The 24,040-nt window shown below is 48.5% G+C and overlaps 7 protein-coding genes across 8 annotated transcripts; 5 read left to right on the plus strand and 2 right to left on the minus strand.

Annotated features, from left to right (window-relative positions):
- Window positions 1–6,022: 6,022 nt before the first annotated feature.
- LOC128272992 (protein SCO1 homolog, mitochondrial) lies at window positions 6,023–7,086 on the minus strand. The gene is made up of 2 exons (XM_053010895.1): window positions 6,990–7,086; window positions 6,023–6,928 (listed from the first exon to the last, which is right to left on the minus strand). The coding sequence occupies exon 2, from the start codon at window positions 6,913–6,915 to the stop codon at window positions 6,088–6,090; it is 828 nt and encodes a 275-aa protein (XP_052866855.1). The 5' UTR covers window positions 6,916–6,928; window positions 6,990–7,086; the 3' UTR covers window positions 6,023–6,087.
- A 166-nt stretch (window positions 7,087–7,252) lies between these two features.
- LOC128272912 (nuclear pore complex protein Nup58) lies at window positions 7,253–8,936 on the plus strand. Its single transcript, XM_053010797.1, has one exon. The coding sequence runs from the start codon at window positions 7,357–7,359 to the stop codon at window positions 8,857–8,859; it is 1,503 nt and encodes a 500-aa protein (XP_052866757.1). The 5' UTR covers window positions 7,253–7,356; the 3' UTR covers window positions 8,860–8,936.
- A 281-nt stretch (window positions 8,937–9,217) lies between these two features.
- On the plus strand, window positions 9,218–11,059 carry LOC128272187 (ras-related protein Ral-a). 2 transcript variants are annotated; one of them, XM_053009941.1, is made up of 2 exons: window positions 9,218–9,674; window positions 9,749–11,059. In XM_053009941.1, exon 2 carries the CDS (start codon window positions 9,957–9,959, stop codon window positions 10,560–10,562), a length of 606 nt encoding a protein of 201 aa, XP_052865901.1. In that variant the 5' UTR covers window positions 9,218–9,674; window positions 9,749–9,956; the 3' UTR covers window positions 10,563–11,059. The 2 variants fall into 2 exon arrangements, with proteins under 2 accessions (XP_052865901.1, XP_052865902.1); XM_053009942.1 differs by having other exon boundaries at window positions 9,218–9,670.
- Window positions 11,060–11,911: 852 nt separating this feature from the next.
- LOC128270735 (DNA-directed RNA polymerases I and III subunit RPAC1) lies at window positions 11,912–12,913 on the minus strand. The gene has a single exon (XM_053008149.1). It carries the CDS (start codon window positions 12,911–12,913, stop codon window positions 11,912–11,914), a length of 1,002 nt encoding a protein of 333 aa, XP_052864109.1.
- A 405-nt stretch (window positions 12,914–13,318) lies between these two features.
- LOC128270736 (very long-chain specific acyl-CoA dehydrogenase, mitochondrial-like) lies at window positions 13,319–17,949 on the plus strand. The gene is made up of 6 exons (XM_053008151.1): window positions 13,319–13,455; window positions 13,600–13,781; window positions 13,845–14,190; window positions 14,265–15,777; window positions 15,953–17,215; window positions 17,286–17,949. The coding sequence occupies exons 1-6, from the start codon at window positions 13,319–13,321 to the stop codon at window positions 17,424–17,426; spliced, it is 3,582 nt and encodes a 1,193-aa protein (XP_052864111.1). The 3' UTR covers window positions 17,427–17,949.
- Window positions 17,950–18,818: 869 nt separating this feature from the next.
- Window positions 18,819–20,865, plus strand: LOC128270737 (very long-chain specific acyl-CoA dehydrogenase, mitochondrial-like). Its single transcript, XM_053008152.1, has 3 exons — window positions 18,819–19,082; window positions 19,153–20,421; window positions 20,484–20,865. Exons 1-3 carry the CDS (start codon window positions 18,819–18,821, stop codon window positions 20,835–20,837), a joined length of 1,887 nt encoding a protein of 628 aa, XP_052864112.1. The 3' UTR covers window positions 20,838–20,865.
- Window positions 20,866–21,496: 631 nt separating this feature from the next.
- Window positions 21,497–24,027, plus strand: LOC128271345 (very long-chain specific acyl-CoA dehydrogenase, mitochondrial-like). The gene is made up of 4 exons (XM_053008817.1): window positions 21,497–21,642; window positions 22,032–22,224; window positions 22,284–23,765; window positions 23,834–24,027. Exons 1-4 carry the CDS (start codon window positions 21,554–21,556, stop codon window positions 23,972–23,974), a joined length of 1,905 nt encoding a protein of 634 aa, XP_052864777.1. The 5' UTR covers window positions 21,497–21,553; the 3' UTR covers window positions 23,975–24,027.
- The last annotated feature ends 13 nt before the right edge of the window (window positions 24,028–24,040 follow it).

Raw genomic sequence — 24,040 nt, forward strand, 5'->3', positions numbered from 1 at the left:
AAAAGTGCCTATTAATCTCGCCAACGAAACACGCACTGCTCGCCAACGCGTTCCACCCAGCACGTTATCATATCAATAAATAAATCCACCACATCAGCGTAATGCGACTGAAAATAAATCTCCTAGATGGAACAACACTTCCCAGCTGGTTCGTAAATAAAATTGACCAAACCCGAAACGGGCCTCCAATGATACCGGTATGAACGCCGCAAACGACCACCGTATTCATTTCCACAACTAGGCACAGTACAGTCGTCATCTCTTTATTTGGAGCTACATAACAAACTTTTTTGTTTGCCCAATGCACACGTCGCTACCGAAAGATACAGTTACGACTTTCTACTATTAATTCTCCATAAACTTGCCGCTGGGTCGTTGTGCTGGGAAATTAAAATTCCCGACTGTGCTCCGTGGGTGGCACTCGAATGTGGCAAATATTGGAAAAGTTACTGCTGCACTTTGAAAACCCTTTCCATGTCGTGCCGGTTGGATCAGCGCACTGGCGCACTATGGGAGCACAGGGGTCAAAACAGTATTTTGCTTGTCTTTTTGTTGCATTTTAAAACAATTTGTTTTTCATATTTAGGAACAATTCGTCTTTAATGATGACGTTGGGTGATTTATTTAAAATACACCTTCTACATCTGAATGTTGATCTGATAATAAATAAAGGTAGGTTTTTAGGTAGGGCTCTACTTCGGATACTGTACATCTAATTCTTTTAACCCTCCGTAAGCCATTTGCATCCCTTTTGGCCACCACTTTTCTCACAGTGCAGCGTAAGCGTAATCGAAGCAAATGGTCTTCGGGGAGGCTAAAAAAATTTATGATGATTGCCAAACGAGCACATCATTGAATCGGTATCGTTCGCACACTGTAACCGGCAGCGCACTGCGCCGTTTTCGATCTGTGAACAGTTCCATATTTGCCCCAGAAGCCCTACTGGCCGGCCTGCGGTATGTTTTATCGTCCTCACATTGCACAATAATAAAACATACCATTACTTGTACCGAGCGATCGACATCGGCAGCCCATAAAACCACCACGCCGACCGTATCCTTTGCTGCTGTCTCTCTCTCTATCCCTTTTTTCAGCTTCAAATGTTTTAGGAAACCTGCGACCGATTGCAACTCATGGCGCTCCATTAAACGCACCGAGAAAGTGTGGCATCTCCTTTGGCCAGCGGGAGTATAGTGCAAACAGAGCACTCAGCTCCCTTTAATGAAGGAGGCGCCCCGAGTCCCAAAGGCAATTCCTTCGCACCACACCACACCACAGCCGAACCGGGTTATTGGGGGGGCCAGCGTAAGGGCACAACAATCCATTTCGACTGTCGTTAAGTTCAGACGATAGTTACCATAATGTGCCATCGGAGAAATAAATCTGGTGAAAAGTGCAAAAGCAAATTCAACTCGAAACAGATTAGCCTCTTCGGTATTGGGATTGGCAAATGAACCGACAAACCATCGTCCGGGTCCGGCCTCCGTAGCCCCGGTGAAGGTCTTCGGCTGGCCGGCTGGTCACACCAAAAGCCAAGCATCGAGAGGAAAGCCAAGTGAAACTAAGTAGAAGTCTGACCGGAAATAGTGGCCGTAAAGGGGAAAGATCTCTGTAGGGTTCTGAGTGGTAAAAATTTACGAAATGTCTTTCCTCTCTCGCTCTATTCGAGTGGACCGACACGGACTGACTTGTTTATACCACATTGTACGTATGATGATGCGAGAGCATAAGTTCAGTTCAGGAACAAGGGCCCACAGCTTGAAGACAACCGCCGGCCATTGGTACCACTCGTTGGCAAGGCGCTTTTCGGGCTAGTTTTGGTGGGGGGCTAAAAAGTGGTCCGACCGAACCCGGACCGAGGAACAAAGATCCAACGTCTGGCTTTAGAAGATGCCTATGTTCTCGGCCAGAGCCGATCTGTAGGAATGAAGATGAAAACTCCACCGGGGACGATTCCTCTGTGGGTGGGTCGGATTGTTTGTGTGCCTTCCTGTGCGGAGGTATGTGTCGTTGGGAATTTAGGAAGTTATCATTTTCTTCACCACCACCAGCCGGGTTTTCCCTCGTTCCCGGGTCTCGACCACAGCTTGAACACGCAGGACACAAAAACATGGTCGAGCAGGATTGCCACTTTTTGTGGGAACAACGGCCAGCAGCTGCTTTAGCGTCGTTACTGCGTCCGAGGGGCGATGGACGTGCAGCCGGAAATAAAACAGTGTCAGTTATGGGGCAAAGCATAGCCTTCCTTTATCACCCGGTCAGCCCAGACCCTTCCAGAAAGCCAGAAAGCCACAACAGAGCAGATTTATGTAACGAAATGTGCAATAAAAATTAATCAAAACAAATTCCCATGCCCAACGGTTCGGTTTGCCTTCTCTGAGCCGGCCGCAGTTGGGATGCATCGTGATTTCCGAAACAAACCCCGTACCGTTGGTTTGGTAAATAACGTTACGATGGTCGTAGCGACCACCTGGAACGTATACCGTTTATCAATTGCAGCTACTGTTGCAGTCGGTCAATCTTTGCGTGTAGTCATGTAACAGTTGCAGTGTGTAAGGATTGCATTCTGATCGGATTGATTGTGGATTAGCCAAAATTCTTCAGTAGCACTTACTTTCGAACGGCTTCCCGACAAAATGTATTAATAGTTAGTTTGGGTTGAGTTTGGCCAATCGAGTTCATTACATACATTCGATGTAATCAACCGTGTGCCGTTTCTTTTGGATAAAACGCCAATGTGATATAAATTTCGATTCTCAAACACGTACGTTGAATGACTAGCTATGAAGGTATTTGCAAAACTGTTGGTTCAAATTTTAACCAACCGGAATTGGGCCAATCCATCGATTATGCAATTAAATTTTCTAGAATGTTTTTACCAGCATGAGCACCATGTGTAATAATCTGAAACAATCCGCCACAAAAAAGTTACAGTTTAAAATTGACGTAGGAAAACGACATTTGTTCAGGATTCGACAGAAATTTATATTTTTGCTCCAACTAATGTTAAGTATAAAAAGTTTGACGGTAAACTAAAAAAATTTGAACCGAATGTGCGGATAAAAGTTTCAAATATCATCATGACAGACAAAATTAATTCAAACTTCATCTACTTTCCAACAAAATCCAACGATATGAACAAGGGCCAGCATAGCAAAAAAAAGTAAATCTCATCTGAACAGCGTGACTCGCAAGGGTCACCCGACCCGATACAAGCACCGAGGCCAATTCTACCAAATCAATTCGCTTCGTATAACTCCAATGTTCAATATCATTCAAAATCGAATGGAATAAATTCAATTTACGATAACTTTCAACAGCTCAACAGCATCGTCCGTGGGACCGGTGCAAGTGAAGCGCCGCGCAACAAAAAAAACGGACGACCAATAAGCAGCGGAAGTACTCGTACCATCAACAATCGTCCTTCCGCAAACTCGTTTCTGCCTCGGTCGTTGTGGCCGACTATTTTCACTGTGTAATGCATTTCTTTGCTGATAAATAGACAAAATATATCCTTTTCTCCGCCGCGATCGCCACGCGGCCCACCAGCCGGCCCACCGGCCGGCCCGCCGTCCATACCGTCGCGCACACCAGCAATCAACTTTTGCAATTCTACAAAAACTTTCGATGCTCCAGCGGGGGTGTTTTTTTGTTCAGTTCGGGAGCGCGTGTTGGGCTCTTGACTTTTCGTGGCCAAAAAATAAAACGCGGTTAAAAAAAACTGGGCCCCAAAAGTACAACACTCAAACCGAACCATTCCATTCGTGCCATCGTTTGAATTGATTCCGTGTTTCGGGGACAAACTGTTGAAAAATTTTGCCTTCCACCATGAACTTCTTACTTTTGTCAGTTTTTGGTTGAGACAAGCAGAAGTTTTGCTACCATTCTGTCGCGTCTTCCTTATGGCTACGCATTTGTTCAAGTATTGCTTCTTATTGTTCCGTTGCTGTTACTGGAAGCCCCGCGATGGAATGGTAGTTGCTGTGCAGGAATTCAAATATTAAGTAACGCACGATACAATGTAATGAATAAAATGTTATTTAAATAAAACAGCTCTAACATAATGTTTCCAAACGTGTAATCGAAACAGGAAGCCGGATCCAAATGGGTAATCAATTAACGGTTAGTTTTCCGATCAATACGATCCAAATAATTACCACCCCGGCGGCCCAGCAGAATGGTATTCATTTGATACATACCGAAAATGCCTCGTAATGTGGCAATTAATTTACTGTTTGCTTTAATTATTGGTTGTTTACAAATTGAGGAATGTTTTTCTTAGCTACAGATGCCCATTTTACACTCCCAACGATAGAACACATTGTAATTTTGTTTTTCATTATAACCAGCCCCATTGTACTTTACAGGCAATTTTCGACCGGCCAAATAGCCAATTTGGGAGCAATTTTAGCATTGTTTGGTCGACTATTATTTGCAAACGTTTTCCTTAGCGTTCGTTTTTTCCACAGAAAATGCGCTACTTAACCGAGACGAGCGTGAAACTTTATCATGTAGCAGTACCGTAGAAAAACTGAAAACAGGACCGCGCACGGAACGGAAAGCGTAGAGTACCCGTACGGAGAGGAAAGTTCATCAACAGCAGCGGAGCGCGGAGTGTAATCGCCAAAATACAACAGTCAACACAAGGGTAAGAAAGTTTTAATTTAATCTTTCCATGTCCATGTGCATGGTAAAAGCTCGTAGCGGTGCACGTGCACTTCTTGGCGCTTCTCCGAAACGTGATGCATTACCGGAGCTATGGAGGACTTAAAAAAAGTGCCATCGATGGAGTGCTCAAGCCACGGCGTGGCAATGGGTGCAAAGTATTGGCAAAGTCAACCAAAAACTTCCGGTGCATTTGAATAACAATTTTATCCCATAGCATTTGGTCGTCCGGAATTGTAAATGCTACCACCTTCTTAACCACGTGGCTCCATTCAAAACTACTTTAGTTGACACAAAAGTAATAAACCTCGTCTTGCGCTGATCAAAAATCTACAATGCAAGAAAATTGGCGTCAATGGAACGAGCTATTTGGGGCCGAGATCAAAGCTATCACTATTTAAATTATTCACCCCGTTGAACGATCACCCTCATGAAGTAACCGCAAACTAACTTTGCTGAAGACGCACAGATTCGTCCCGTGCACCGCTGGTCTCGCCCGAACCGAAAGTGGCTGAGAACGTTATCCAGACTTACACATTGCACGGTATCTCCGCGCCCTCCCCGCACACGTTGGAGAGAAAACTCAAACACAAATAAGAGGAAAACCTTCAAACTTTGCTCTTTGCGTCTTAATTAAACTTTTGTAAAGCAGATTATGTTTTATGCCAGTGTAATGCCAGGAACATGGTGTGCAGAATCGTTTTACGGGGCCGAGATGTTTCTCGGAACAGCATCTCGCATTGCGACCGGGCGGGGAGGGTCGAGCGGACCCACTGACTTTGAGCAGAAGTGAAGTAAATTGGTAGTTTCGTGCTAGTTTGCCCCGATTCGCCGTTGTGGCGCCCCAACATTCCACTACATCGGTTAATCTTTGAGCAAATGTTTTTTGTGTCTTCTTTTTGCAACGAAAAAACCGGCAGTTTATTTCGCTTTTTAGCTAAACATCTCCCGCATAAAAATGAAATATTAATGAAATGGCGAATTTTCTTGGCAGTGTTGTTGTTGCCCTTTTCCGGGTGTTCGCGGCCTTATTTGGGGAATATTTTTTTATACTCCTACCTGATGAAACTAGAGATGTTAAAGTTTGGATGTTCTGATTACTTTCTAAATATTGTACGATGTATTTCGTACAAAAGAACTTAAATAACATTTCCCATAACTTCGCTTAGCTAGTTGCTAATGCCAAAAGCAGATATGAAATGAAAATGTGTTAATAAAAATCAGTTTCATTTAAATTACGTTACAGCGAAAAGAACCATTTTCAAAAAGAGATGCAAAATGCAACCACCATTTCTCAATATATTCTATTTTATCAAAGAAATAAACTCTTATTAAATATTACGGCATTCGTCGCCGGTTAACATTTCATATGTTCTGCCAATACTACACATTTCATGTACATTTTACTGAAGTAACAACGAATTACCACCACGATTTGTTATGCAATTGTTTGAACTTTACCATATTCATCAGGATCGAGTTTTTGATTGCGTCCTTATCCCGGTTCTGGCCATAATAATCCACAAACTCGCCATTCGGATCGACCAAGTACATAATGATCGTGTGATCTACAATGTAGTCATCATCGACGTCTTTGGGACCGGCACTGAAATAGACACGGAATGCACGACAGACCTGCGCTACCTGCTCGACGGTTCCCGTAAGCCCGAGCAACCGCGGCGAGAACTCTTTCACGTATTTGCCCACAATTTCCTTCGAATCGCGCTGTGGATCGACGGTGATGAAAATGGGTTGTACCGGGTCGGCTGTTTCCTCCTTCTCTAGGTAATCTACTACTGCCGCCATTTTTTCCAATTCGTCCGGACAAATGTCCGGGCAGTGCGTGAAGCCGAAATAGATAAGCAACCACTTGCCGGCAAAGTCGGACGATTTGCGTTGTTTGCCCTCCGAATCCATGAGTTCCCATTTGCCCCCGATCGCTGCCTTTCCGAGCTGCCGTTTTCTTTCCCGTAGCAGCGCCTGCTCCTTTTCGTCCTTCACGTACCACATGAAGCCCAACACACCGATTCCGGCGGTGGCAATAAATGCAAAACTCTTCCACGTGATCGGACCTTTACCCTTCACGGGGTCTGATGTTCCGGGTGTATGCTGAAACCGTTTCCACAGCCAGGAGCTGTTGGTATATCGGCTGGGATCGGCTACATTTGTTTTGCGACCGAACACTCCGGCACCACTCCCACTGAATCCGGCAGCACCGCGGGAAGCTAATCTTATCAACATTTTAGACATGTTAAATGTTTTACTAAAAGTATAGAAGGCAGTATTAACAACAATGTTGATGCAACTAATGCCCGTTTTCTCACCTTTTGCTGAGTTACTGGAAAGTACAAAAAATACTTGCAGACATTTGGAAAATTCGTGTGATTGACGCAATGTTTTCACCGGCAATTGTGCATTTCTGCACTTTTGACAGTAGTCAACACAAAGATGCTTCACGAGCCTGGCACACCAACCATTAGGCACACCGACCATTAGCCACACCAACCATTAGGCACACCAAAGGCCGCTAAACTCCCCAACTGTCAGTGCGAGTGTCAAACGTTTTGCAACGCTATTTTAACCTGCTGAGACTTCGCTGGTTTCCTTCGTTTGTTGGGGGAAAATAAATCATTTTCGTCGTTCTCCGTTCTAAATCGCTCTTGATTCCGGTGTTTCTTGTTTTACGTCAAAATGTCCGGTTTTAGTTTTGGCGCTCCGACCACTTCGGCGCCAGCATTTTCGTTCGGCACCCCAGCAGCAACGGCGAGCATCGCACCAGGAGCCAGTGCTCCAATGGGCACTGCAACGGGCTTTTCGTTCGGTTCTCCGGCTACCGCTACCACAACCACGGCCACCGCAGCAGGCGTGTTAAGCTTTGGTAAGCCAGCAACTACCACGATGGCAGCGGCAGCTCCGGCACCATTATCGTTCGGACTCGGTGGTGTCACTACCTCAACGGCCAGCCCATTCGGAGCGATGAGTCTTCCGACCGGAGCGACAACGGCAACTACAACGGCAACATTCGCTGTTCCGACTCTTAACTTTGGTGCGCCAGCAACGGCCGGAACTGGTCCTACGCTCGGCATTGGAGGTGCGGGTGGGTTTTTCGGAGCAGCCAAACCTGCAACAGCAACCACGGCGACAGGAACAGGCTTCGTTCAGCAAACACCTACAACGACCGCGACGACTACGGTGGGCTTGGGTGGTGTGGACATTAATGCCAACTTACCCAAATCAGTTGAGGGCAAAACTGACAGCACTAAAGCGAAGGAAGCTCTGGTGCCGCAAGAAATCCTTACCACCGTGGAGCACCTGAAGGAGTACATCAAGAAGCAGAAAACCATCAGCTCGGACATTGCACGTTGCTCGGCACGAAAAATGTCCAACGTGTCGAACGAAATCAAGAGCCTCAGCAGTACTCTGGCCGAGCTGTCGAACAGCGTGAGTAACAACCAGAATGCCATCAAACTGTTGCGTCACGAAACGTCCGGCATCACGCATCAGGCGGATATGGCGCAACGGACGCAGGAAACTCCCGTAGGACTGCAGTTCGAAAACACGCTGCCGTTGCAGTACTTTATCGAGCTGACTCAAAAGTATGAATCGGACCTCATAAATCTGAAGCAACAGGTCGAGCTAACCGAGAAACATATGAACTCGCTCCACACACCACAGTACTTTACTCCGCAGCACCTGAAACTGTGCCTGCAGCAGATTTACGAAAGTTTTGTCGCCCTCGCCGGAAGACTGCACGAACTGCATCAGAAAGTGGAGGAAAAAAAGGAGCAGTACCTGAATCTGAGGAAGTATCTTCTGCGTGATACTACCGACGTGTTCGAGAGCAACGAAAGTGCAAAGGATGCTGGCAAGGATGGGGACAAATTTGCCCTAAACGTTTCTTCCGGACCGACACCCTTCTCGTCCGTAATGGGTAACGTCAATTTCGGTGTTTCGCTGCGGCAACCGGGTCCTGGATCATCGTTGTGGGCCGGTTCGGTTGAGCAAAGTAGAACTGCGTTCGGAACGACGAATTTCTTCGGGATGACTCCAGCAGGCGGAACAGCCTCAGCAGGAACCGACAGTGTGGGTTTCGGTAATCGGTTAGGCTTCGGATTCGGTGCGATTACGGGAACCGGAAGCGATGCTTTCAATCTACAGAAGCCACCACTGGGGAGCAAACGGAATAAGCACTGAACAGTACGCCTTTCACGCCCAGCGATTGAACGATTCAACATAATTTTGAAAGACAGCGATAGGGTAAACAAATTAAAAGTTAGTTCAATAAAAACGATTCAACGAGGACAGGTACTTTATTATTTTTGACTAGTTTAATAATTCAATTGCTGACCGTCTTGGCTCACTTGCTGCAAATTTGTATTTGCTTTTATGCTTTTTATCTGTTGAGTACCAAAAGTACCGAGGTTGCGGCATTCGATCCGGTCCCATAAACATGAGCTGTCGCGCTTCACAATTTTGACAGCACGAAATGGAAAAGGAAAGAGAAAATCGACGTCATTCGGCCTAACCCAAAACAACTACAAGCAAAACTTTCACCAGCAATTATCACTGGACAGACCAAACAGAAGCTCATTTAGCAGAAAATCGGTCGTGTGACCATCGGAACTCGGTCCGGGCACTTTAGTGGCGCCAGAGCGCGCACTTTGTGAACGTTTTTCCAATCGCTAATAAGAGTGCGTCTTGTTGGATTAAGTAGTCGACAAGAGACACGGATCCTCCGAACAAAAGCATCCAAAGCGAAACAGATTTTCCGTAGTAAAAAACATTCATATCGGATCGCAGCTCGTACGCCTATCGTCTGTAAGTTACGTCGTTTCCGTTGTTCGTTGTCGAACAGCCATAAACGATTCGCTGTAGTGGAAATTAGTTCCGACCAGATCGTAGCGTAGAGAGTGTAGCGGCCGCACAGTATTCGACGCTATAGCCAGCTACTGGGTGGGGTTGCAAACGCTGTATTGCGGTCGTTTGCCTTCACGATCCGTGTCTGGTAGGTGAGTTATGCTTGTTTTCCATTTTCTCCACCACGGATTATTGACCCGTAATTTCCTCGGCACTGTTTTGGTAGGTTTCCAGTGTGGGAAAAATCAACGTACCAAACCAAATTGGCGCCCCAGAGATAGCGACGCATTCGGGAGGCAACCACGCATGTGATTTACTCAAACGAAAAGAACTACTCAACACACGTATTACCTCAGCCACACGTAGTGCAAAATACGGCGACAGAGTGCTTATTTGTATCGCGATTTTATAATCCGGGAGCAACGAAAGTGAAGATGTCGAAGAAACCGACGACGGGACCCGCCCTGCACAAGGTGATCATGGTGGGCAGCGGTGGCGTTGGGAAGTCCGCTCTGACGCTGCAGTTCATGTACGACGAGTTTGTCGAAGACTACGAACCGACGAAGGCGGATAGCTATCGGAAAAAGGTGGTACTGGACGGTGAGGAGGTACAAATCGATATCCTCGACACGGCCGGACAGGAAGACTACGCCGCCATTCGGGACAATTACTTTCGCAGCGGCGAAGGTTTTCTGTGCGTGTTTTCGATAACGGAGGACGAGAGTTTTCAGGCGACACAAGAGTTTCGGGAACAAATACTGCGCGTCAAGAACGACGAGAATATTCCGTTCCTGTTGGTCGGCAACAAGTGCGATTTGAATGATAAGCGGAAGGTGCCTCTGGCCGAATGCCAGTCGCGGGCCCAGCAGTGGGGCGTGCCATACGTTGAAACGTCTGCCAAAACGCGTGAAAACGTGGACAAGGTGTTCTTCGACCTGATGCGCGAGATACGCTCGCGGAAGACGGAAGATTCCAAGACCACCAACGGGCGCGTTAAAGACAAATCCAAACGGAGGAAGATCAAGTGCACTCTGCTATAGAGTCGGGAGCGCGACAGCGAACGGTGCGGCGCGATGATTGGGAAGATACTCGTCAAATACTACTACTTTTCGCCACTTCGAAGAGCTCCCGCAAGGTGCGCCTCTTGATGCGCAGCAATCTCCTTATTACGCGTAACATTACTCATAAATAACGTCGCGGTTGAAGTTTATGTTCTTGGAAAACGATTAGCTTATAAGAGCGGAAACTGTGTTGAGGACAAGCGGAAACTCGTGACATTTTAGTGACTACTCGCCAGAACGTCCGAGGGGGAGGAAATCCGTACAACAAGGGGGGTTAACGCAAGCTTATACTCATTGTTTATGTGCGTTAGGTTGGGCGAAAGGAACGTACCACGCGCTTATCCCTTCGAGGTTCTTTTAAGCTTATTTATTCCATGTACTTTTAATCATACGCTTTAAGCTACCAATATGATGTATTTTCTTTTTAGAAAAATTGCATTGATGTTTGTAAATGCATTTTAGGTTTACATGAACACAGCCCGATCAAGTAAAAATAAAAGAAACGTGAAAAACGAGTATCCGAGTTCACACTCTCGTCCCAACGTGCTTCATTCCGTAGTGTTTCTATTTATGCTAATCAAATTTCCCCCCAAACTTGGGCAATGTTTGTTCCATCATGATACGATACTGCCAGCAAGGGCTTGGCTCTAGCCTTATCAGTCACACTGTTGGCCATGAGCCCACATTTGAATGATTCATACAATGGCATGACTTAATCATCAATGAGTCAACCACGATAAGCTTTAACGGTCATGCACCCTCCGGTCCGGCATCATGCAGATCCGGTACAAACATTGTAGGCAGCCAAAGGGCCCACCGGGCTGCACCGGTACGATTTTAAATGAATATGAAAAATCCTTCCTTTTACCAGAAATTGTACATATTTCTCATAGGTTGGCTCATAGATTTTTTCAAATACATCGAAGAAATGAACAAATGAATATTGCTGTATGTCGATCGAGTTTGATCTCACAAATTTCTTCGAAGATATTTATCTAACCATTCCGTAACATTCCATTTTCTGTCTGATGAATTGTGTTGGAAAAAAATTAGAATATTTAATGCTTATGCTTTTGCTTCGGAATTTGCCTGCGGCAGTTGCAATACAAATTATTACTAGTTTCCCGAATGAGCCGTATTAATTATTAGCACCCGCAATGGTAACAATATTCTTAGGAAAAATGTAACCGTCAAGTGAAGGTGTGCAAGGTATCCACGTGATTTTGGTAAAAACCTTGGATTGTGAAATTGAATAAGCGACAATGCCTCGTTATGTTTGTAATGTGCAAAAAGATAGCTTTCATCAATTCTGATCCGAACACCACCTTTCAATGTCCTTTTATTTCATCTAAAAACATTCTACACTTCTTTTTTAGCACTTTTGCCGCCTCTATGAAGATCACCTCCGGCTTGAGGGCTCCCAGCGATTCGATGGTGAATATGAAGTGATTTCTTACGCGTGCCAGCGTAACGGCATCCGCCAGGTGTGGGTAGCGGTATACATTCCGGCTGCAACTATCGTACCGAGCATCCTTCACGTATGCACGATCCTCTTTGTCGATCTCGATCACACCCGGAGAAAAGCACTTTTGCAGCAACCGTGCATCGTTTCCCACTACCGCGTGCTTGAGCTTGATTTCCGGCAACAAACGATAGGAAGCAGTCGCTACCGGTGAAAATTTGGCATGATCTTTGCCCACGCCCTTCACTGCAAACAGTTTAATGTCGAACTCGTGCCCCGGGCGCATTTTGCTTATCAGTATATCGTCGTCGATTGGTCCAACGGACGCATCGGTGTATACGGCCGATTGGTTTCCGATCGGAATCCATTTGATCTGGCCAGAGTAGATGCTGTGATTGCGGTACATGTTGTCGTTGTTTGTGATCTCGGTCGAATCTTTGTTTTTACGGGTACATTTCACCTTCAGCTCGAATTCCAGCGAATCCTGGGCGGTCGGTGGATCGGTTTCGTTTACCTTGTACTCGAACATGCGCGGATCGGCCCGCAACGGTATCAAGCCCAGCCGGTGGGCCAACACTTCGTCCTGAATGATGGACGTGTTGTTGTAGATGTGTACTTTCTCGATTGCCATGCTCGGAACCTCGCTGAGCATCAGACGCCGGAACACGTTGGCCACTGCAGGACTCACGCCGATCATGTCGAACTCGATTTCGTTCTCTTCGTACCGCACGATCACTATCTGCAGTTGTTGTTTGAACCGTTCGAAGCTCCAAAAATCATCCGATAGCCCATAATCGTTTGCATCTTGCTTCAGTTTGTGTTCCTCGAGGTACAGAAGGGGTTTCACTGGTGAATGCACAGGAGCCATCGTACAATCCGGAACCTAAGTCCAAACAGATTTATTATTGTTTCCAGGTTGCACGTGCTGAAAAGTTGATTGTTCCGATGGAATGTTTTGCCGCTGCCGCTGTTTGACATTGGCACTGCCCTATGAAAAGTATGCAGGTTATTCAAGCTGCTGGGTTCCAGATTAATATTCTGCAGGCAACATCCAAGAGCAACGGAATAGTAAAAATAATTGGCGAGAATAGCTACATATTGCAAGGACGTTGTATTTGCATGCGTGCAATAAGATAACATAAACGTCCGAGAAATGTCCCTTACTTTTTTTCCACCACTGTGTAGCGTATGCACACACTCGCTCCGCCGAATCACGTTTTTCAGTAGCTGTCACTCGAAGGCTTCACTCATTTTCATCAGTCAGACAGAAAACATGGCCTCGATATTGCGATCGAGTAAATTTGTGCGCTATTTCGCCGGCTTTGCGCGAAATGTGGTTTTCAATACGGCTCGCGAAACCGAAAGCAGCCTCGTGCAGCAAACGCAATGTCTGTGCGGCAATTTTACAAGGTATGGGCACAGCTTTCTAACAATCTTCAGTCTGGACCGAGGACTCCCGCAGAGCCGGTGGTACACACCCGGCACAATTACGCAACACTGTCGGGAGCGGAGTTAACTTAAAGTTCTATGTTAATGCACTTTTTCTTCTTGTAGTGCATTTGCAACGGCTGCCGCCAGCAGCAAAAGTGGACTGGACCGTTCGTTGAAGCGTTTGGACGAAGATGTGCGCAGATCGGGTCGAATATCAAGGCGCGATCTGGAGGAGGTGTTGGAGGAGATTCGCACCAACCGCTCGGCTAGTAGCGCTCAGTCGCTGCTCGTTATCCGGTGTTGTGGTAAGGAAGAAAGTTGATCCAGAGAATGCAACCCCCGGTAATCGTTTCTCTCCATCGCAACAGGCAATCTGGTTCCAGAGGAGCTTCCAGAAGTTCGCACGGCTTTGGTGCAAGAGATATGGAAAACATTGAAGCGCCTTAACGTGGCCATGGACGTGTCCCATTACAATGCTCTGTTGCGTGTGTACCTTGACAACGAGCATTCCTTTTCTCCGACGGAATTTTTGGCTGAACTTCAGTCGAACGGCATCGAACCGAACCGTGTCACGTTCCAGCGGCTAATCTCGCGCTACTGCCAGCAGGGCAACATCGAAGGGGCCACCAAAATATTGGAATACATGCGCGAGAAGCAGCTGCCGGTGAATGAGTATGTGTTTAACGCGCTCATTATGGGTCACTCGCAGGCGGAGTAAGTTTTCACGGAGTGAAGGGTACGGGGGCCAATCTTACTGATCATGTGTTTCAAATCCGTTCACTCGACAGTGATCTTGAATCGGCCACCGGCATTCTGGCGGTAATGTCGCAAGCCGGATTGCAACCGTCGGCCGATACCTACACTACGCTGCTCTGCGGTTACGCTCGTAAAGGCGATATTGAGTACATTACAAAAACGATCGACAGTTGCGAGCAGAAGGAAATCTTCCTTCTCGACAAAGACCTTCTGGAGATTGTGTATGCGCTCGCTACGAACGGCCACCCGGAAAAGGTGGATCCGTTGCTGGAGCGAATTCGGCGCCAGGCAGGCTACAACCAGGATGCGGTTAATGTGATCTTGCGTCTGATCAACAAGGGCCAAGAAGAGGTAGGCTTGAAGTTGCTGCGTACAATGCCACGGGCATCGAAAAACGACGGCGAACTGGCCAACACAGGCAGCTTTTTGGTCCGCCAACTGGTGCGGGCCCAGCGCCCCTCTGAACGTTTGATCGCCGTATGTCGAGAGCTGCAGGAAGGTGGCATGAATGATCGAGCCCTATTGATCGCACTAGAGACAGCACTTAAGAGTGGTGCGGTTGAGACAAGTTTTGCGTTGCTCGAGGAGCTGGTTGCTCAGCAGCAACCGATTCGGCAGCACTTTTTCTGGCCTCTCCTGTGTGCCAACGGCACGAAGATGTCAAAGGAAGCGCGCACGGAGCAAGTGCTGCAGGTGTTGCGGCAGATGAGTGAAAAGTTCAACCTCAATCCGAGCAGTGAAACGATCCGCGAATATGCTGTACCAAATCTTCCGGCAACCAACAGCGAGCTCAACATCCAATTGCTCCGTAGTGTTGGCATTTCGCCGGCAGTGGCCAGCAGCAGTTGTGCGCATTATGCTCTGGAGAGCAACAAACTAAAAGACGCAGCCAATATTGCTTCGCGCTACCGGGCGTACTATCCTCCCGGAGTTTTCCGGAAGCCGTTAGTGCAGGCTTTCAACCAAACACGAGACTACGATTCTTACGTACGCTTCTCGCGCGCCCTTTACGATGGGCTCACGAGTCATGGTTATCATCGGTTCATTGTCATGACATTCAACGAATCGTTATCAAATAATTCCCCCCCGGCTTTTTTGGACTCGCTTCACAGATGCCTTTCTGCGGCCCCACAATCCAAGCAGGCGGCGGAAACGCAACCAGCGGCCGCGGCTGAAGGAGAAAAGCGCCAAAATATGTCCTTCCTGACAAACATCTTCCGTGGCGAGATTCAGGCGGCGCAGGTGTTCCCCTACCCGGAAGCGCTGGATGCCGAACAGAAAGAGTACATCGCGGCGTTCGTCGATCCAGTGAACAAGTTCTTCGAAGAGGTCAATGATCCCGCCAAAAACGATGCCAATGCGAAGATCGACGATCAAACCACCGAAGCGCTGTGGGATCTCGGAGCGTTTGGGCTGATGGTTCCAACGGAATACGGTGGCCTCGGTCTCAACAACACACAGTACTCGCGGATGTGTGACATTATCGGTGGTCAAGATCTAGGGTTAGGAATATTCATCGGTGCGCACCAGAGCATCGGATTTAAGGTACGTCGTAGTCGTGTGGGCGATAAGCCGCCCAAGGGATGCAGCACGTGTGCTCACAGGATTGATAAGGAACGCCCGATGCTTCCGTGTTTTAACCGGCGCTCGTGGGTGTTATTGAGCCGTCCTTCAGCAAGCCGTCGCTAACCGATGGATTGTTTTCGTTCCGTTGTTGTAGGGAATAATGCTGTACGGTACCAAGGAACAGAAAGCGAAGTACCTGCCGATGGTGTCTACCGGCAAGGTGTACGCTGCGTTCGCACTGACCGAGCCCAGTTCCGGTTCCGATGCCGGCTCCATCCGCTGCCGGGCGGTGAAATCGGCCGATGGCAAGCACTACGTGCTGAATGGTTCCAAGATTTGGATCTCGAACGGCGGGATTGCGGACATTATGACCGTGTTTGCGCAGACCGAAGTGGTCGACCCGAAGACGGGCCAGAAGCGGGACAAAGTGACGGCGTTCGTCGTCGAGCGAGGCTTCGGTGGGGTGAGCAGTGGTCCACCGGAGAACAAGATGGGTATCAAATGCTCGAACACGGCCGAGGTGTACTTCGAGGATGTGAAGATTCCGGCCGAGAACGTTCTTGGTGGCGAGGGTGAAGGGTTCAAGGTAGCGATGAACATCCTGAACAATGGACGGTTCGGTATGGCCGCCACGTTGTCGGGTACGATGCGTGCCTGCATTCAGAAGGCGGCGGAACACGCCACGAACCGGGTCCAGTTTGGACGGAAAATTGAAACGTACGGTGGAATCCAGGAGAAGCTGGCCAAGATGGCGATGCACCACTACGCGACGCAATCGATGGCGTACATGATTTCTGGCAACATGGACACCGGCTCGTTGGACTACCACCTGGAGGCGGCCATCTCGAAGGTGTTTGCGTCGGAATCGGCTTGGTTCGTGTGCGACGAAGCTATTCAGATCCTCGGCGGAATGGGCTTCATGAAGGACGCCGGTCTGGAGCGTGTGATGCGCGATTTGCGTATCTTCCGCATTTTCGAGGGCACGAACGATATTCTGCGCCTGTTTGTGGCCCTCACCGGTATCCAGTACGCCGGTGGACACTTGAAGGAGCTGCAAAAGGCTTTCCAAAATCCGGCCACCAACATGGGCCTCATCTTTAAGGAAGGATCCCGCCGGGCGATCCGTAGCATCGGGTACGGTGGTACGGATCTTAGCTCGTACGTGGCCGATCCCCTGAAGGTTTCGGCCAAGCAGTGCTCGGAGTGTATTGATCTGTTTGGCCAAACGGTCGAGTCGTTGCTCATCAAGTACGGAAAGAAGATTGTCGACGAACAGTTCCTGCTCAACCGATTGGCGGATGCGGCAATCGATACGTACGCCATGGCCGTCGTGCTGTCGCGAGCAACCCGTTCCGTGCGGAAGGATCTCCCTTCGGCCGAGCATGAAGTATTGATGACCAAAGCATGGTGTCACGAGGTATGTGTACATTTGTTTCGTAATCAATCATCAGTACCTTATCTGACGCCCGATCTTCCGATCTTCGCAGGCTAGCGATCGTGTGCGTGTAAACATTCGCAAAATCAACACCGATTCGTTCGCGAAGAACTACGGTCTGATGTCGCAGATTTCGAAAACCATTTGCTCCAACAACGGTATCGCTCACAATAACCCGCTCGATATTGAATAGGGAATTGGCGCTTGCAAAGAACAAACGAATGATACGACCTAATCACGTCACGGTTCCACGATTTTCCTACCTAGAAAGTTTCCACAGTGAATCCCGATGGTGCGGCGTGTCTCACGCCTCGATGAAGCTATGATCGTGTCTCTCTGCCGATGTGGCCAATCTCCACTGTACCCGGGCGACAGTCGAGCATATGAAGTCACAGCAATTTCAGAGAACTGGTCTCCAGGGCAGGCAGTGTGCAGTGTGCAGGAGTAGTCAATTTGTCCATCCTAGGAAAATTATTTTATAAGTGTTTTTATTATCGTTTTTTCATATTTGATTATTTTGACTCCGTTCGCGTATTGTTTGCACTCATGTGTCTCCTCCATAAACACGAATCCACTACGCGGTGTGGGCATTAATAGAAAGTTTCATTGCACTTAAATTACTTGTTACCATGTACATACCACCTCAAAGAAGACAGCACGGCCTACAGTAGCAAGTGCTCTGGGGCTTGAAGAGATTAGAGAAATAGTTTCTTAAAAAAATAACTCCAAAGCCGTGTTTTCAAATCATAGTTCCGTGGTATCCGAAAATGTAGATTTGCGCAGCTAGTTTTGCGATTGCGATTTGCGTACGGATGAGCTGAACAGATCCTATGTCCCTATCTTTCTCTACCGTTCCCCCTATCAGTTGCCGGAGTGCTGCTGTCTGGCGATAAAATTGGCGCCAAAGTCAATGTACCGTAAATCTCAGAAAAAGCGCAAAGTTCGAAAGCTTATCGGTTTGCGGAAAAATGCTTCCTGCAGCCGCGGGAGGGACTTCGCAAAATGACACGATAACCGAGGAACCGGACTGAACATTGATCCTCTTCGGCGTCCGCAGTGAGTCAAGGATGACGTGCAATTTTAGAAAGCGATTGTGCTCCCCGAAGTCCAACGGGTCTCGAGTCGAGTAGTCTTGGCGGCAAACGTGTGGACATCCTTTTCTAATCGCACGTAAGCGTGGCGACCTTCATATTAGACTCATAAATTCAAAGAAACCGACTGTTTTTAGAGGTACCATCAATACCGGTTTGGACCGCAAGTCACCGTTTACAGCGCAATATTTATATCCATTATCCGTGATAACAAGATAACGCTTTGGTCATGCCCCCTAAGCTGGTCAACGTGAGGATTGGAATTCCCCATTTCTAATCCGTCAGTGAATCGGTATCCAGATAGCGCAGATGGGAAAGTTTTCGTCCGATATCGACGACATCCGGAAGGTGATATTAACTTTTGAACGCAAGCCCCCAGCAGGTGGTTCGCTTTTATCGGTGCGGTGCAGTTTAAAAGTGGACGCTCAGCGCTGCGGACAACAAGCTACCGGAATCGAATTTTGAACTAAGACGGGTTCGTCGCTCACAGAATAATGCTGAGAACTTGTAGGAGTTTCATTTTAACCGCAAACATACGATCAACAACGTTAGTGCGTTGTACCAGTCGCTATGTATCGACAAATTTCGCGGCTACGGTCGAAAAAGTTGAACAACCGAAGCCGAACCGATCATTTGTGATAAACCTGTTCAGTGGAAAGCTGCAAACGGCCGAACTGTTCCCCTATCCGGAGGCGCTGAACGAGGAACAACGCGAGTACGGGCAAGCTTTTATCGATCCAACGGAAAAATTCTACCAGGCAAGTGTGTGATCGTCGATGTTTCCAAAGCAATTAATGTCTACTCGTTTGTCCCATTCTGTGCCATTAGGAAGTGAATGATGCAGTCAGAAATGACGCCACTGGAACTGTGGAACCGGCTGTGGTGGATGCTTTATGGGACAACGGAATCCTGGGCCCTTTCGTTCCAACGGAATACGGTGGTCTGGGGCTTGCGAACTCGCAGTCTGTGAGAATTTCAGAAATTACCGGCAGCTATGACCTGGGCATGTCGATCTTTACCGGTGCTCATCAAACGATCGGAACAAAGGGCATCGTGCTGTACGGCACGGAGCAGCAGAAGCAAAAGTATCTTCCCCAGCTGAGCTCCGGTAGGGTGTTTGGAGCGTTCGCTCTCACCGAACCTGGCACCGGGTCCGATGCGGCGTCGGTCAAAACGAAAGCCGTTCTCAGCCCGTGCGGTAAATACTACCTCCTGAACGGGTCAAAGCTGTGGATATCGGGCGGCTGCACTGCAAACATCTTTACCACCTTTGCGCAGACAGAGTTGGTGGACCCGCAGACGGGCGAAAAGACAACCAAAATGACCGCGTTCATCGTGGAGCGAGCGTTCGACGGGGTCAGCAACGGGCCACCGGAGGAGAAAATGGGAATCAAGTGTTCGAACACGGCCGAGGTATTTTTCGATGACGTAAAGGTGCCGGTGGAGAATGTGCTCGGTGAGGTGGGCCAGGGTTTCAAGATTGCGGTGAATATCCTAAATTCCGGTCGCTACGGATTGGGTGCCATGTTGGCGGGGTCGATGAAGACCTGCATTGAGACGGCGGCCAACCACGTAAACAACCGTGTGCAGTTTAAACGCAAGTTGATCGAGTTCGAAAACGTGCAGGAAAAGATCGCCCTAATGGCCACACAGCATTATGTGGCGCAAAGCATCACGTACATGGTGGCGGCCAATATGGATAAAGGATCGGTTGACTTCCATCTAGAGGCAGCGGTGAGTAAGGTTTTCTGCACCGAGGCGGCCTGGAACGTGTGCGACGATGCCATTCAGCTGTTGGGTGGCAATGGATTCATGAAAGCCAGCGGTCTGGAACGGTTCATGCGAGACATGAGAATTTTCCGCATCTTCGAAGGGGCCAACGATGTCCTGCGTATGTTTATCGCTTTGACCGGCATTCAGGCGACCGGGAAAGGACTTCGTGAGCTGCAAAAGGCAATGAAAAACCCACTCGGAAGCATAGGGGTACTCCTGGCGGAAGGGTCGAAGCGGGCCGGTCGGAGAGTTGGTGTTGGTGGCGTCAACTTGACGCCATTCGTTGCGAGTGAATTGCAGACTGCAGCCAAGCAGTGTGGTGAGGTAAATGTGGTCATCCGCCGTTGGGTGAAACAGTTTAACGGACCAGCGTTTTTCCGTTGCAGTGCATGGACTTGTTTAGCCAAACCGTCGAATCTCTACTGGTGAAGCACGGCAAAGGTATCATCGAGCGCCAGTTCCAACTGGCCCGGATCGCCGATAGTATGATCGATATCTACACGATGGCGGTGGTGCTGTCACGTGCTACTCGTGCCGTTCAGAAAGGCCTTCCTTCGGCGGCCCAAGAAGTGCTGATGACGCAAATCTGGTGCCAGGAGGCAAGCGGCCGTGTGCGGGGCAACATCAGCCGGATTCACTCGCCCTCGGTTCAGCTAAACTACCAACGGATGACACTGGTGGCCAGGAATGTTTCGGAACGCAGCGGGCTAGGTTACACTAATCCGCTGGAGATTGATTAAACATTTCCTTTTCGGCGTACGCACTGATAAGAGAGTGACCGGCAACTCGACACACACAATAAAAGGGATTAATCGAACGAAAATCCGGTGTGCGTTATCATTCGGGTTGTGAATGCTTTTTTATCATAAAATTTGATGTGCTTCTTCGTGTACCGGTCGACCGGTCAGTCGGGTTGGTTGGTTGTTCAATATTGGTGCGGTTTCTGGAGTGCTGCGGAATGTTACGATTGGGAAGCTACATCATCACCAGAGGCGGGCAGTCGCCAAAGACGATCCTGAATCAGTGTGTTAGGTGGGTTACGTTTCGTTCGTTATTTTTGATAATGGCACCGTTGCAAGTTGAAATTAAATAATGGCTAATGTAGTTTTTCATAATGATTCAGTTTTATGCTTCGATTGGTTTTTTATGTAACCTTTCTGAAGGTATGTTTGGGAAGTAATCAACCCATCAGGTCAATGAACGGAAGTGTTAGTAAACAAATGCGTGACCACAGGTGTCTAGCCGTTTTGTTCAATCGCCGGGTTCTCACTTCCTATGAATGAAAAGAGAGAATATCTCTCCTCTCCGGTTGGGCCGCAAACGAGAGAGATTGAATCGCGAAAACCGCACGTCTGACCGTAGCGGTCAGACAAAACTCATTCTTTTCGCGAGTATCGTGAAGTGCGTTGTTTACTGTTTGTGCTGACTGATCGTAGATCAAAGATCGCGAGCTATTATGTATCGTTTTAGCCGTACAATCCTTCGCAACCAGTGTTCTTTTCTATCCCGGAGTGACCCAGAACAATGTTCGTTCCTTGGCAAAAGGTGATACTAAGAAACCTTTCCTTTTTGTGTGTAAATCTCACTCAACCTGAACGAAAACCGTTTCTCCTCGAGACTGTCTGCATTGACGAGCGCGTGGACTTTGCCCCGTATTGTGAAGAGAGCTGAAAATAATTTCGCGTAAATCCGAAATGAAGCTTCGTGGTTGGCGATTCGCGGACGTCATGGTATCAACGAGGCCACCACAACGGAGTGGAACTTTGGACCCGCGGAAGCAACAGTTACTTATCGTGGCACAACTGATACGAAAATGTTGCGTCCGCTGCAGCGATGAGCTCACTCTTGATGACGTTCGCTATCGGATCAAGATCCAAAGCTCAGAAAACAGATATTTTATCGATTTTTTTTCAATTCAAACATATCACTTTCAGGTGCCTGTCGGCCACCGCACAGTCGAACCCAGAAGAGAAGGCCCAACCGGTGCCCACGGTCAACACTTCGTACATGGCGAATCTGTTCCGTGGCGAAATCGAACCGCTGCAGGTGTTCCCGTTTCCAGACGCATTGGACCAGGAGCAGAAGGACTTTGTTGGTTCACTGGTCGATCCAGTGACCCGCTTTCTTGTACGTTAAGCGTCCCTTGGTGACCCGTTTCGATCTCATAGTTTGCTGTTCTTCCGCAGGAAAGCCATGATCCGGTGAAGGCGGAAAAGAACGGTGGACCGGATGAGGCCACATTGCAGAGCATGTGGGACATGGGAATGATGGGCATACAGGCCCCGGAGGAGTTTGGCGGTTTGGCTTTACCGAACACGGGCTACGCTCGCATGGGTGAGCTGGTCGGTGCGGTCGATCTCGGACTGGCCGTTGTGTTCGGGGCCCATCAGAGCATCGGATGGAAAGGTGTGCTGCTGTACGGTACCGAGGAACAGAAACACAAATACTTGCCCCAGGTAACAACCGGTGGAAAGATGGCTGCTTTCTGTCTGACCGAACCGAGTTCGGGATCCGATGCAGGCTCGATACGCAGTCGGGCGGTAAAGTCGGCTGACGGCAAACATTACGTGCTGAATGGATCGAAAATTTGGATCAGTAACGGTGGATTGGCCGAAATAATGACCGTTTTTGCGCAGACCGAAGTGGTCAACCCGAAGACGGGCCAGAAGCGGGACAAAGTGACGGCATTCATCGTCGAGCGTGGCTTCAGTGGGGTGACCAGTGGTCCAGCGGAGGAAAAGATGGGTATCAAATGTTCGAACACGACCGAAGTGTACTTTGACGACGTGAAGATTCCGGTCGGGAACAGGCTCGGCGAGGAAGGTCAAGGTTTTAAAGTAGCGATGAACATCCTGAACAATGGACGCTTTGGCATGTCGGGAACGTTGTCCGGAACGATGGCGCACTGCATCCGGAAGGCGGCGGAACATGCGACGACTCGGATACAGTTCGGGCAGCGAATCGAAAGCTTTGGCAATGTGCAGGAAAAATTGGCCCGCATGGCAATGCACCACTACGTTAGCCAATCGATGGGATACATGATCTCGGGCAACATGGATGCGGGATACAAGGACTACCACCTGGAGGCGGCCATCTCGAAGGTGTTTGCATCGGAAGCCGCCTGGTACGTGTGCGATGAGGCTATTCAGATCCTGGGCGGGAACGGGTACATGAGCGCCGGTGGATTGGAGAAGTTTCTGCGCGATATTCGCATATATCGCATTTTCGAAGGAGCAAACGATGTGCTGCGGCTGTTTGTGGCACTCACCGGCATCCAGTACGCCGGGTCGCACCTGAAGGAGTTGCAGCGCGCGTTCAAAAACCCAACCGCCAACCTGGGGCTGATATTCATGGAGGGTTCTCGTCGTGCTGTGCGTAGTATTGGTTACGGGGGCACAGATTTGAGCTCCTTCGTAGCGGAACCGTTGCAAGAATCGGCTGCCCTTTGCGCCGACAGCATCGATCGTTTCTCAAAGACGATCGAATCGGTGCTGATCAAACACGGCAAAGGCATCGTCGATCAGCAGTTTCTGCTCATCCGGTTGGCCGATTCAGCAATCGATATTTACGCCATGTCCTGCGTGCTGTCGCGCGCTACCAAGGCACTTAAGGAAAAACTCCCCTCTGCCGAGCATGAAGTGCTGATGGCTAACGCTTGGTGTGTAGAGGTAGGTAGAGTTAAAGGCACATAGATCTTTCAAAAATTCGCCGACCTAATGTCTCGCTGTCTTTGTAGGCAAACGATCGTGTAAGGACCAACATTCGCCGGGTGCATAGAGGAGTGTTTCTGAAGAACCATGAAACGATGAGCGCGATTGCGAAGAATGTTTGCTCGCGGCAGGGCGTCGTACAATCCAATCCGGTTGGAATCGTTTAGGATTGCGCTGGCCGGGTGTTCTATAATGTGATAAAAATTGTTAATAAAGAGTGTGTTGCATACTTC

The sequence above is a fragment of the Anopheles cruzii genome, chromosome 3, assembly GCF_943734635.1.
Source record: "Anopheles cruzii chromosome 3, idAnoCruzAS_RS32_06, whole genome shotgun sequence".
Lineage (NCBI taxonomy): Eukaryota > Metazoa > Arthropoda > Insecta > Diptera > Culicidae > Anopheles > Anopheles cruzii.

Bases quoted from the DNA above. Each gene is read 5' to 3' on its own strand.
- LOC128272992 (XM_053010895.1), bottom strand. From the start codon at position 6,915: ATGTCTAAAATGTTGATAAGATTAGCTTCCCGCGGTGCTGCCGGATTC.
- LOC128272912 (XM_053010797.1), top strand. From the start codon at position 7,357: ATGTCCGGTTTTAGTTTTGGCGCTCCGACCACTTCGGCGCCAGCATTT.
- LOC128272187 (XM_053009941.1), top strand. From the start codon at position 9,957: ATGTCGAAGAAACCGACGACGGGACCCGCCCTGCACAAGGTGATCATG.
- LOC128270735 (XM_053008149.1), bottom strand. From the start codon at position 12,913: ATGGCTCCTGTGCATTCACCAGTGAAACCCCTTCTGTACCTCGAGGAA.
- LOC128270736 (XM_053008151.1), top strand. From the start codon at position 13,319: ATGGCCTCGATATTGCGATCGAGTAAATTTGTGCGCTATTTCGCCGGC. The intron at 14,191-14,264 runs GTAAGTTTTCAC...TTCACTCGACAG, and splicing joins ATGGGTCACTCGCAGGCGGA to TGATCTTGAATCGGCCACCG. The intron at 15,778-15,952 runs GTACGTCGTAGT...CCGTTGTTGTAG, and splicing joins ACCAGAGCATCGGATTTAAG to GGAATAATGCTGTACGGTAC.
- LOC128270737 (XM_053008152.1), top strand. From the start codon at position 18,819: ATGCTGAGAACTTGTAGGAGTTTCATTTTAACCGCAAACATACGATCA. The intron at 19,083-19,152 runs GCAAGTGTGTGA...CTGTGCCATTAG, and splicing joins CAACGGAAAAATTCTACCAG to GAAGTGAATGATGCAGTCAG. The intron at 20,422-20,483 runs GTAAATGTGGTC...TTTCCGTTGCAG, and splicing joins CAGCCAAGCAGTGTGGTGAG to TGCATGGACTTGTTTAGCCA.
- LOC128271345 (XM_053008817.1), top strand. From the start codon at position 21,554: ATGTATCGTTTTAGCCGTACAATCCTTCGCAACCAGTGTTCTTTTCTA. The intron at 22,225-22,283 runs GTACGTTAAGCG...GTTCTTCCGCAG, and splicing joins ATCCAGTGACCCGCTTTCTT to GAAAGCCATGATCCGGTGAA. The intron at 23,766-23,833 runs GTAGGTAGAGTT...CTGTCTTTGTAG, and splicing joins CTAACGCTTGGTGTGTAGAG to GCAAACGATCGTGTAAGGAC.